This window comes from Phyllopteryx taeniolatus, chromosome 12 (assembly GCF_024500385.1).
Source record: "Phyllopteryx taeniolatus isolate TA_2022b chromosome 12, UOR_Ptae_1.2, whole genome shotgun sequence".
Lineage (NCBI taxonomy): Eukaryota > Metazoa > Chordata > Actinopteri > Syngnathiformes > Syngnathidae > Phyllopteryx > Phyllopteryx taeniolatus.
In genome coordinates, this window is record NC_084513.1 from 23395460 (window position 1) to 23408280 (window position 12821).

General features: G+C 45.7%; 1 protein-coding gene across 1 annotated transcript in view; it reads right to left on the minus strand.

The window, feature by feature from the left end:
• Positions 1-12821, minus strand: part of clybl (citrate lyase beta like) — a 55491-nt gene that overhangs the window by 12607 nt on the left and 30063 nt on the right. Inside the window, exon 3 of the mRNA XM_061792786.1 lies at positions 3392-3580. Within this exon, the coding sequence (XP_061648770.1) occupies positions 3392-3580 (189 nt within the window). The remainder of the gene's footprint in view (positions 1-3391; positions 3581-12821) is intronic.

The following is a 12821-nucleotide window of genomic DNA, read 5'->3' on the forward strand; positions in this document are numbered from 1 at the left end:
GGTGGGATAGCCCAAATTCCAAAATCTATCATCTGGAAACACACAAAAGCCCCTCCTCCCTCCATCAGATATTTCCTTCCAAAGCTAAAACCCCCCTTACTCGCAATCCGGAGGAGAAAACTTTGTGTCCCCTCGCCTTTTTCCACGATAATCTCAGGTACGCGACCCCAAACGTCCCCCGTGCTCGCTTGTCTGAAAGAACGAGGCCTCCATTGAAGGATTTCCAAAATAGGGCCAATTTTAATCATCTCTCCATTCAATCACAGCCGGGATAAATCATATCTGAAGAGATTTGCATAAATACAAACCCATCAAAGACTTCATCTTCAAAAGGGTCTTTTTTTTCCCTCCCTTTCCAAGACCCCAACAGGCTTTGTACTGTAATCATCTGAGGTCACAACCCGGTGGGAGCCTAGTTGCCATGGCAACGTGAACGCTGGGGGCTTAGTCGGGCATGGGGCGGGCGGGCGGAGGGGACGTTGGGGGGGGGGGGGGGGGGGGGGGGGGGGGGGGTTGCGGGGTTGTGTCTGAGAGTGTGAAAAGAGGGTGTAAGATAAATCTATTTTTGGGACAGAAGAAACAAGATCGAGAGACGGCGGGGCCATTGTGTGGCGATGGCGCCGATATCACACGCCGCAACGGACATTGTCGTCGGGGAGAGAAAAAAAAAAAAGCTTCTTATGAGAGCCTAAAAGCGTCTCTGATTACATGTTTCCGTCTCCGTATTCTCCTCTTCAGCTATTATGGACTTGGAGAGGCTGATTTACACGCCATAAGAGGTGCTTTCATTGTGCTTCTCTTATGTACAGCGGCCATTAGATGTCAATGGCCCTCACAACTAGGGCCCTTTAATTGAGACTCAATAGGGGTGGGTAAAAAAACAAAAAAAACAAAGAATAATTTCTTAAAAAAGGGGGGAAGAATGCCTTTTCCAAGCAGGCCCTCGGACAATTCGGCAAAGAGCAAGAGAAAGGAAGCGATAGCGGGACAAGTTTCAATTAATTTTGCTTCAAAAGGAGGCCAGATTAAATGTTTCCTGCCTGCTGAAGTGTTCATTTCACAGAGGGGAAGCGGAGAAAGGGATAAGGGGAGGTTACGGGAGGAGGCGGAGCGGGACGGGGGCGCCATTCTTTTGGCTACGCCAAATAGTGCGGCCGCGCAAAGAATGCAGCACGGCTCCGAATCTGTGTGAGAATTGTCCCGCAGACAAAAAAAAAAAGGGGGTTGCTTTGAGAGGAGGGGGTTACGCCTGTTACAGCCCAATAAGGCCCGTCAGTCACAAAAGGGGCCGTGGGGGTGCGGCCCATAGGAGGAAGGCCCCCGCTAAAGATTTTCCACACAAAAGGAAACAAGCCAGTCCATCTTTTAGCGACAAATCAGTCTGGACGCTCCTGGGCTAATATCAATAAAAAAAAAAAAAAAAAAAAAGGAGAAAAATAAACAAGTGAGGGAGGGGACACATGGGGCGGGAAGGGATTTAGTGCGCCTGCCTTACAAGAGTGGAGAGAATCAGACACATGCTTGCAACACAAGACGCCTCAAAAGCAGCTGAAAAGGCCAAGAAGACCACAATGGGAGAAAGAAAAGTTGAGCTGATCCAATAGGAAGCATCCCCGACAACACGCGTGTGCACCTGCTCCTGTGTTAACACATTGCACACAAGTCATGGCAATAAACACGTCACTTTTCTACTCCTTTAGATGGACTAACCCAACAAGCGAGCCATCGTTAGGGTTCTCAAAGTTTGGGGGGGGGGGGGGGGAAACACATCTTTGTCTTTCGGGCAGAATAAAATAAAGTATGAGGTTGAACACAAAATGATGCCTAAAAAAAAATACATATATATATACAGCCTGAGAATGAAACATGACAACAACATGAAACAGTTGTGGGCAACTTGCGTAGCAAAAAGGTCCAATGTTCCAATTAGGGCTGCAGACTGCCTGCCCGAAACGGTCCCATTTTGCCCCTAAAATTTGAGACCGTGCGAGTAAATTTGTCGGCGATTTGCACACGTTGCAGATGTTTGAATGATTATCAAATATGTTTAGTTGCTGACAAACTTGAGGCCAAGTGGTTGCACAAATGAGACGGTTTGCCGATCAACTCCAAAAGAAGAAGAAAGGACACCAAGACCAAAGAAAGATTCGGGCCAATGTGTGAAAGTGCGGCGGCCAACGACCACTGTGATTGGCTAATGTGTGAAAAGGGGCGGGACTTTGCCCGAATCTACAGGTTTCACATCACAAATGACAACGGCAAAGAGAACCATCAGTGCGCACTTTTCCCCAACAAATCTTGATAATGAGCCTGACTCGTTTTGTGACGAAACGTTGGCGGTGAGAAAAGGTAGGAAATTCCGTTTACGGGACCGGTGTCGGCACGGGTTTCACCGGGCTGACGTATTTCAGGGAGACAAATTCAATGAGCTGCAAATTCTGCACTTTAGAGGTCACGCGGTTGCAGTTTATGAATGGGCATGCTGTAGGTTGGATGAATACATTTTTTTTACCTCGCGGCTAAAACGTAGTCAGTCTTGAGTGCGCTACAGCAAAGGCGCAATTGTGAGCTCCGTTACGCTTATGAAGCAAATCCGCACAAACGTCGGCTTCTTGAGCAGCGGCCAAGAAAAACACTCCGGTCCACCCGAGTCCTGCCACAGGGATCAATTCCCACTTTTACTGTGAAATGCAAAAGCATGTTATGCTTGCTTTGAAGAGTCCCCCTAGTTTCGTCTTACTTCTCGACTTTGCGTGAGGATACGACTACGTTTCGTGGACCCAGAGGACACGGAAAGAAATATCACAGGGTTTTCATGTTATGTTCTTTGTATCCGCTGAAACTATTGAGTTTTGTTTTGCTGAAAGAGGTCACACATGGTGACAGTAGTTCACAAAGTAAACCCTTTTTATAATTCAATCAAATTTCCCTCATTGGAAGATTAATGCAGCATTGTGTGCTATTGTTATTTTGTGACAATGGGAGGAGCACTCTCTGAATGTTCTGAACTCCTGTTTGTGGAGGGGGAAATTTTATTTATTTTTTTAACAGGTGACCAAGGCACATCTGCAAAACTACAGTTGCTGGGAAGTAGAAACAACATTGAAAAAAGAAAAATATTTACTACATTTTTATATAAAAAGTAAAAACCTAGAGCCAAGAAAATGTACCAAATGTGAAACAAATTTAACCGCATGGAAAATAACTATAGGGGGAAAAAAAAAAAAACGTACAATATCAAGTTTGTATGTTTCGTAACGTCCTGCCTATAACGGTTAAGTGAAGCAGTTGAGCGTAATTCTGCTGAATGGCAAAAGAAACCTTGCTACGCTAATTTGCTTGGCTGGAGCAACAATAAAGATCTCCAAGGCACAACAATTTACCAACTTACCCACTGAACCTCTTGAGTGTCCTCCACTTTGGGCAACATCAGGGCGGGTGGCAGAACGTCGGCCTGGAGGACAACTTGCAGGTCAGCCTCAGCGAAACCACTGGACACCGAATTGACCCTCACACACTTCTCTGTTCGGCCCAAGTTCAGTTCAGCCAACATCCTGGCGATGGTTTCCCTGGCCTCCGTCTAGAACGGCGGGGGGGGGGGGGGGGGGGGGAAAGACGGAATTAGGACACGCGGCGTCGTGACCCATACGTCAAGAAGAGGAGCGACATTTGCACGTTTACACACGACACAATAAAGCACATTGTACTTTGTTCTTCCAAAATAAACATTGGGGAAAAACAGAGCAGGAGGGGAGGTGAGGGCGATAGATGGAGGAAAGAGAAAATCAAAGTGAGGGCCTGCAGTTCCAAATTCTATCAGTAACAAAGCATGTGCCACTCTATTTAAAACAGATGCCCGGGAATGAAAAAGGGGCGTCGGAATGGTGGGAATGACGTCCTGTTACTAAGAGGAGAAATGTGGTCTGAATTAAATAACACACGGAAACGGAAGCTTCAAAATTGTCAGGTTTGATCAGACACCGGAGATGTTGATGGACCATTTTGGCTTTGCAATAACACTACTCATTACATCTGAGGAAATGAGTCAGAATGCCGAGAAGCTTTTGAAAGCTAAAATCAGTTGTATGTGATCATGGGGAAGTTCGGCCGTTTACTGTATGTAACATCGAAATTAGCGCCTCCTTAAAGACAATAGCAGCGTCAACTACTAACATTTGTCCCGTCTATCCTGCTGGTAAAAGAAACGACCTTGCAAAATATCTCGTCTTATATTGCAAATGAAGAGAAACTGTAGACAAATATAACATGGAGAGCCATGCATCAAAACGTTTGTAAATCTATGTTGAGTCTATGTTGAAAATGAAGCCGTGTGAGCATTTACGGGGACCCTCTCCATCACAGGGGGGGGGGGCAGGTACCGAGTCCCAACTACCATCAACTGCAATGCAGAAGCCTACTTTGGATATTACGAAAACTCATCTAGACCAAATCAAATATGGTATGAAAATATGTATACTTATATTTCTAAAAAGGGGTCAGTGTTGGTGATCTCGGGCGGGCCTCAACAAACGACTCACATGTTAATGTTGGAACCTCTCATGGCACCGTCTTACCGTCACGCTCATGAGCCAGCCACCACCGCCGGCTTCGTCTTTGTAATTGAAAACGGAAAGGCCATAATTCATGTTTTCATAAAAGAGCCAGGACGTCTGCTGTGGAAAAGGGATTGGTGTGAACTTCTGTCTGACATCGATCACCGCACCAAATCAAACGTCGTCGGATCAAATAGAGCGAGGAGGGTCGAACGCTTTCACTGTAACCGGAGACGGATCTCGCTGCACTTCTCTTCCTGAAAGCAGAATGCCAAGAACGTCAGAAAGGATGGACAGCTAACTGAGCATTGCCTCTTTTTCCTCTCTCTGTAAAGTAAGGATTATTATTCTACAAGACACCTTGACCCCTATGGGTTGTGCTACTCAGGGCTTGAATAAAGCCCTTTGAAAAGAAGGATTTTTACATTAATGGACAGCCATCCAACAAGTTGCTTGAATGCCCCCTCCCCATATCAGCGGGTGCCCCACGGAGCGCTCTCCCCAACATCAGCTCCATCTCCTCTTTGATTCCCTCCATCATCTCCATCATTAGACGCTGACACGCAGGGAAGGCGAAGGCGGAGCCTCCCGACGCGAGCCAACGAGCGGCCCCTTAACGTGCATCCTCAACCTCGGGATCCCGTCGAGTCCGGCGTACGCTTGACGCAGCATGCGCACCGCCTTGTTGGCATCACTTCCGACTAGAAAATGAACGTGGAGTTAAAGTTCAATGAGGAGGATCTTCTCCCTCTCTCGTAGCTCTAGTGGGAATTCCCGCCTTCCGGCTCTGGCAGACTCCATCGTTTCCGCTTTGCCACACAGTCACGAGTCCGGCATCACTACAATCTGAAATCAAACGGTCAACGGCAATTTCAAGAGGCTCGTAAACTCGCGATCCTGCGGTTCAAAGCCTTGAAGTCCTTTCACACTTCAGACAATACTGCTACCCCCAAATTATTCAGAATCAGATTCAGAATCATCTTTATTTGCCAAGTATGTCCAAAACACACAAGGAATTTGTCTCCGGTAGTTGGAGTCATTTTCTCCACATTTAACTCTTGCGGAATCACAAAACTAATTGCGAAGTGTAGACTTTTGACCAGATCAAAAATAAACCAAATTTGAACCAGCAGCGCCTTAACTCCTGCAAATTCAAGTGCCACTAAGATTAATGGGATACTCACTAGGTAATCTAACAAGATGTGTGTATATGTATAAGGATTGGAAGCCAAACAAAGGGAGTTCTTGGTCCATCCCTTCACAAAACGTTCATGGAAAACAGTACCAAAAAAAATACATGAAATAAAAGTGTAATCCAGCCAAGCAGCATTGATGAAACTTATGAAATTAACTTATCTTCAGTGTCCAAACTTCAGTGTTGACTCACTGTCCTTCGACTTTAGTTAAATGTGACAGTTTCCCTTTGGTTGGTGTTCTAAATAGCCCTTTCCTATTTCTTTCATTATTACTTCCCTGCGAGTTCAGGCATCAGCTCTTCAGTCATTTCTAAACAATGAATTTGACTCCATTAGTTTGTAAACGTGTCCATACGCCACTAATGTGTTTGTGAGCACCTGAACACTGCACCTGCAGGTTGAGCCATGCAAGCTGTTCGCCCTGTAAGGCAGGTGCGATCCTTTCCAAACAAGCAATTGCCTGATCATCTCCATCGCGTGTTCATTAAAGTTAATTTGCTGACTTGGTCTGGTTTTGAATGGACATCACATTTTGAAAACACATTTCATCTTGACACAACCATTTGTGCTTTTGAGGGCTTTTATTCAGAGAGCCCTGCTGCTTCTGTCTATTGTATTTGCTCACCTTCAAAATCAATGGACATGCAATCGCACTTCCATACTTATCAGTTCTTCGAAAGGATCCAAATGTTTAACCCACTGGTGGAATCACTGAGCTCCGTAACGTAGATGATCAACTGGCATTGAGACTTAGAGCCAAGATGCTTTCCAATTTATTCCAATGACATCCTATTTAGGTTTCAACCGGTTATTTTTGTTGTTGTTGTTGTTTTTTTTTTTTGTCGCCCAGGTCCATATTTTGACGTGACAATCTGCACCCTATCCATGTCATTTTAAAGGCTGCATACAGAATGTGTATTTTTTTTTATTGTTGTTATTTTTTTAAATGGATCGTGTTCTCGTGGCACGGTGAACGACTGGTTAGCACATCTGCCTCACAGTTCTGAGGACCCCGGTTCAAATCCCAGCCCAGCCTGTGTGGAGTATGCGACAGAGGCGACACCAACCCCAGTTAAGAACCTCGAAGTGGAACGGCATAACGGGAAAGAACATTACGGCGCTAAAGTTTACAATCAATAAAGAGCTCCTGATTGATACGATCGAGCCAGGACTTCCCATTTGTGAGTCTTGGCAGCCTGATTGAGAATTTCCCTCAAGTCTCTTGGGCCTTTTTGGTGTCAAGCACACGTTTAAACCTGGAGGTAAACACACCCACATACTTAAAACGCCAAATACAAAATAGTCAGTATTCATAAGCCAACAGACTAAATCAATATTTCCCAGGAGCTTGTCAAGAGTTTAGTCATTCGAGACCACTTCAAGGCAGAGCAGATCTTCCCGTGTCCTCAGGAATAACACACCAAGTACTCAACCGGGGTCATGTAGCAGTTGACAGTTGGCCGCATAATTTATGTTAAATTGAAAATCTCTGGTGTCAGACACCAGTTCACGCATAGGCCACAGCTCGTACAGTGACGGCACTGCCAACAGCAAAAAGGTAATAGCGCGTAATAATGTCATGCACTCAACATCTAATCTGCGCTCAGCTGCTCGCGCCACAATGAGACAGATCTTCCTTTGCTTCACTGGCTCATAGGAAGACCAGCGGAAGGAAAAGCCACCAGTTTGCTGATTCAATGGCAATGTCAAGCCTGGGGCAACCAGGAAGTACAGTTTGATACATACATTTTTTTTTTTTAATTCACAGTTCCAAAGAGCAGTGGTTAGATGTTTAGAATTGCGGTTAGCACGTTGACCTCACAGTTGGGATCTGGCTTCCAAAGTCCATTGGAACGTGTGTGGAGTTTACAGTTTCTCCTTGTACTCACTGTAAATTGACCATAAGCGTGAATTTATTTATTTTTTAGCACTGCGACTGTCTGGCAACCGGTCCAGAGTGTTCCCAGCAAACGCTAATGAAGACAAGCAGTATAGAAACAAGATGGATGAATTATATAAGAGGGTACCAAATTATCCAATATCCCACTTTGTGCAAACCTCTTTTGTGGTACTGAATGCAGTAGAACTACAGTATGTGGTTATGAAGGAGGGCGGTAAATACCATGCTGTCATCATGCTGTTACATAGCAAAACCCCAAAAATGAAATCATTAAAAGAAAGACAACAGATTACACAGTAGACGACATTTACGCTGTTTGTGTTGCCTGTTTATGGACAATGTCAGCAGGCAGCAGCACTGCTGCATGTCACATATCATATCATCATCTTTATTAAATGACACAATGGCTATGATGTCATACGATGGAAACAACCTACACATGCAGAAACACAAACCTGATCAGGTTTTAACGGACTGAAAATTGCACCGTTTGGTAGAAAATAGCTGAATGGGTAGAACAGGACACATTCCTGATCATTGATTGGCCAAAGAAATGTTAGATATAGAAATGATACATAGGAACACCAAATGTGTCACTTTGTAAGAATACAGTGGCTTACAACGGAACATGAAAACCCAGAAAAAAATTGTACAAAAAAAAAAAAAAAAAAACAGTCTGCATCATGTTTTGTTTATGTTTCTCTAAATTCACTAAACTAAACTCTTGCAACTCTCGCCTTGACATTTTGCAGTGTTTGAAAACTACACATGATCGTTATTTCTTCACACAACTGAATAATGGATTGATCGGTTTCAAAGAGCATCGACAGGAGCACCAATTGAACAGCACTTCTAATATGCGTCTCACAGGAGAATTGCGCCGCTGAAAGTTGCTTTCATTGACGCAATCACAGACCATTTGAAAGTTGACTGCCAAGCAGCGTCTGCTGTAACCTTGTTGGTGGCAAGCAGCCGGTGGGCTTCCGAAGCCTTCGTTCACGTGAAAGATCCGCACAACGATGAATAAGAAGGAAACAGGAAAAGTATACTTGCATACAACAAGTTCCCAGTTTGTGTACTTGTGGTAAATTGTGTGTGTTCCTCTGCAGGCTCATGAGAGTGAGAGAGGTGCCCACCCCCGGGCCCCCACCGCCCCCGCCGAGCCACGATGCCATCTGGAGAGGAAATCGAGTGTGAAGTACAGTATAGTTTGGGAGCAAGCGCCGTAGCAGTAGCTCAGCAGTTAGTTCATTAGCTCCAAATTTCCAAGGATTAGGAGAGAATCTCGAAGGCAGGGAACGCTGAGGGGGGCAGGGGGCAGAGGATGGAGGCACCCATGTGGGGAAGGGGGGCAGAGAGACACACGCCAGGGAGGGGAAAAGTGGACCGTAGGCCAACCAAGAGACCAGGGGGGGAAGCATCTTAACCCCGAGGAGCCTGCGGCGGAGGAGGGATGAGTACAAGGGGGGGGCAAAAAAGACGGCGAGGAAAAGATGAGGACAGAGGGCAGGTGTAGCCGTCAGTTCCGCTCCAGGGTTTCAAGTCCCCCCGCTTCCTCCACCCCACTGATCATACAGATATGAAGATATGTGTACGAGTGTTCGAGCAGTCAGCCTTATCTTGGCTGCCTCCTCTCCCCTACGGCTCCGCGCTGACAGTTAGCAAGCTCTCCGCTGCTCTGACCCTTTGGTCCGTCTCTCATGCCCGCTTCCTAAGCAGCCGGCGCTACTGCCAAGATGGAGGGCGGACATTTTGGGAGTCAAAGTGGCAAGCAATTAATGGAAGCGCTCAGCAAGTTTTAAAGGTGAAGGTGGCTGGTTCAGGAAAAGAATACATTAGAAGGTATAATTACCAGACCAGAAACTAATAAAGAAAAAGAACCTATTAAGTAGGGTTGGGAATGCCTGGCACGAGGCCGATTACATACATATCTCGATACACAGGTTACGATTCGATTCAAAAACGATATCTTGAAGGGCGGAACGATACGATCGTTCGATGCGATTCCATTTGGTGCAGAAACAATGCAATGGTTAACATTTGTGGATCGAGACAATCACGAAGAGCCTTGAGTTGACTTGACTATAAAATGACATTTGTCTAACCCTTTTTTTCCCCAAACGTGTAAAAGACCACTGAGAATTGTTCCTTTATGGCACTGTAAAAAGATAAACAACAAAATATCGTATACATCCATATTTTCAAGTATTTAAATCGACCACAACCATTTATTGTGTAGCGAAAATAACCTGCACAAACAAACAATAGTTAAGAGCCAGGGTGTGGGGGTCTAGCACGCGGTGCCATTCAAGCTAGGAACACATGCAAATGTTTTTTTTGTTTGTTTTATAAACAATCCCACCGCTTGCTGAGCGCTGACTGACTTTTGGAACTTTAAGCCGTGATGACTAGCTTAGCTCGACCGGCGATTGGCTTCGGGACATAGCTGGCTGCGTGTCCTCTCGGTACTTTCTTTTTGGGGTCGCAAAGTACCAACACTGGAACGTAGGAGTGGACTGAATGGGCTCGAGAAGCAGCATTGGTTCGCCCATGGGAATTGCAGCGATGTACCCACCTTTGCCATATTGTCTGCATGTTTACAATCTGCGGCGCACATTTCGCCGCCGGCCCCGGGGTCGAAGGCGGACTTGAGATGAGGTACGTGACGTTACGTTGCATTGCATTCAATGTTTACAACTGCCGGGGGAAATGTTATAGTATTTGATGTTGACATAGTGACGCTACAGAGAAATGAAGTTAAACTCGTTGTGTCGGTAGTGCCCACCCACCACTGCGGTTTTCGGTTGTAAGCGTAACGTTACGTCCACGGCACGCAGCGCGACAGCTCTCGCGCTTGTCTTAAAAGATGACAACTGTAAAGCCTCAGGCCACCGATTCCTAGCCTCGGGATGTCCGGTCCACAGCCCTACAACCGATGTATCGGAGGATTCCTGGCAGATTTGGTTTCGATGATGGAGTCTGCTACTGACGCAGTCGTATCTCTCTGCCTTTACGAACGGATATCCGGTCGCGTCGGCTTATCGTTCCCAACGCTAATATAAAGTGTATTTGGAAATTTGCTTTTAAATATATTATACATGTTTGAACATAATTACCGAAAATGTTTGCAGAGTATGAGAACTATGTCGTAGTTCATTGTGGACCACTGCGGTTTTCCATATTTCTGGGGCGTGGCTAAAACGCAGCCCAGTTTAATACTTGGACAACGGGTCGTCCCTCGCCCACCATATTAAAACGAGTGCCCTTCGTTCGCAACAGTGGTTAACTGGCGCAACTGCGAGTTACTTGTGCCCACCGCGCCCCAGCGACGTGGCCGAGAGCCTCTTCGCCGCACACGAAGCGATTAGCACCGCTCGTCGACCGGCGTTTTGAGGCTCCACATATATATACACTGTACAGTGGACCGCCGCTATTCGTGGGGGAAAGGGACCGGGCCGGACCGTGAATAGCCAAAATCCAGACAATGGACACCCATTATAATCGCATTGAAAAAACTTTATGCCCCGTTTTTGGGGTTGGTTGCCCTGCCCAAAAAAAAGAAAGAAAAAAAAAATACTAATTTCAAAAAAAAAAAAAAGAGGGAAAAGAATTCAGCACATGGGCGAATCCGCGGGTATGCGGGGATCCACTGTACTGTACTTCAGGGGTCACCAACATGGTGCCCCCCAGAATCACATGAGCAGCCCGGAGGTCGAAAAAATAGCCCACTACTGATGGGACATTGTGATTTCCTAGGAATGTTGTCGAAGTGATCATTTGAAAATGTAAACGCTTGCAGAGATTTATAGCAATAACGTTTTGCATATTGATATTTATCGGTTTCCTATCTTGTTAGATCATTGTTGATAATTATTGCGAGAAATAATTAACATCCTTGTCACAAAAATGAATATCAATAATTATGAATAATAATATTCAATTAAAGGTAGTCTGAGCACATTTCTTATTTTAGAAGTGTGTGGCCCTTCACAATTATTAGCACTCAAGAAGGAGCTGTGGGTTTCAAAAAGGTTGCTAATCCCCGCAGCCGCCAAATCATGGCGCCACTGTCACGGAAGAAGCGGGTAAAGAACTAAGTGAGGGAACGGGAATGGCCGCATTCCTGCGGAGCAAATCTGCGACATCATCGCGGGGTCACAGCTCGGAGCTGTCAGTCACGCTGGCCGCCGTCTTATTGTCTTGGTCTAACTACAGGAACGGCCCGCAGCCATATCAATCATCTTTATTATCGTGACTTACAAACCTTTGTTAGCTGACTTTATTCTCTGTGTTTACCCGGGCCCACTCTTTATCCGGCTCTCCAATCACAATTTCACGGACAGTTCAGCCGGGCCAATGGGGAGGCGGCGTGGGCGGGAGGAGAATGCTTTTAACCTGCTGCATCTGCTGCTTTCCCGCTGCTCGCCCAGTGGGACGTGGTCACCTTGTTTTAAAGGAGGCCTGGGAGGGGGGCGCCGCTGCCTTTATGCCACCATAATAGGGAGAAATCTGCTTGTTTTAAACATCTTACTTCGGTAGTTTGCCTTTAAGGGATTAAGTGTGAAAGCACCTGTCGGCCGAAGAATTTTAATTTAGGCCAAAAGCAAAAACCCCGTTACTGAAATCCAACTTGTGCAGAGGACTGAATTCTTTTCATTCCGATTAATGCATGTCGCTATTAAGGATAACGTGAACAAACGTTCTAAAGCTGCACCTTTATCCAGATCTGTAGCAACATTTCAAGGACTTCTCCTCGGCTCATGCGCCACCTTTTCACGCATTACACATTTTGTACCGGATATTTTACGACGGTATGTTTTTATGTTTTCATTTGGGGGGAATGTTTAGCTGTCCACAAAATCATTTTCAAAGATGCCTGCCGCCTTTGAGCTGCCAGCCTGTTACAAGAACGCCAATCATTTTTCTCTTTCATTTGTACTTTTCCACCCTTTTCTGTCATTACATGTTCATTATTCGTCATGTAAATCCGTCGTGGACGAAATTCAGCGTTTTTGTCCGTGACATCGGCGAGTATCGGCGTTCGTTATTTGATGATGATTTTGCGTCAGTGTATTTTATTTCCGCGCTGTCGGGACCGGGATGTGAAATTCAATAACTGACACTCACTTCTCCCGCCCTGTTGTGTTGAAAGCAAATGTTTGGAAAACAGCA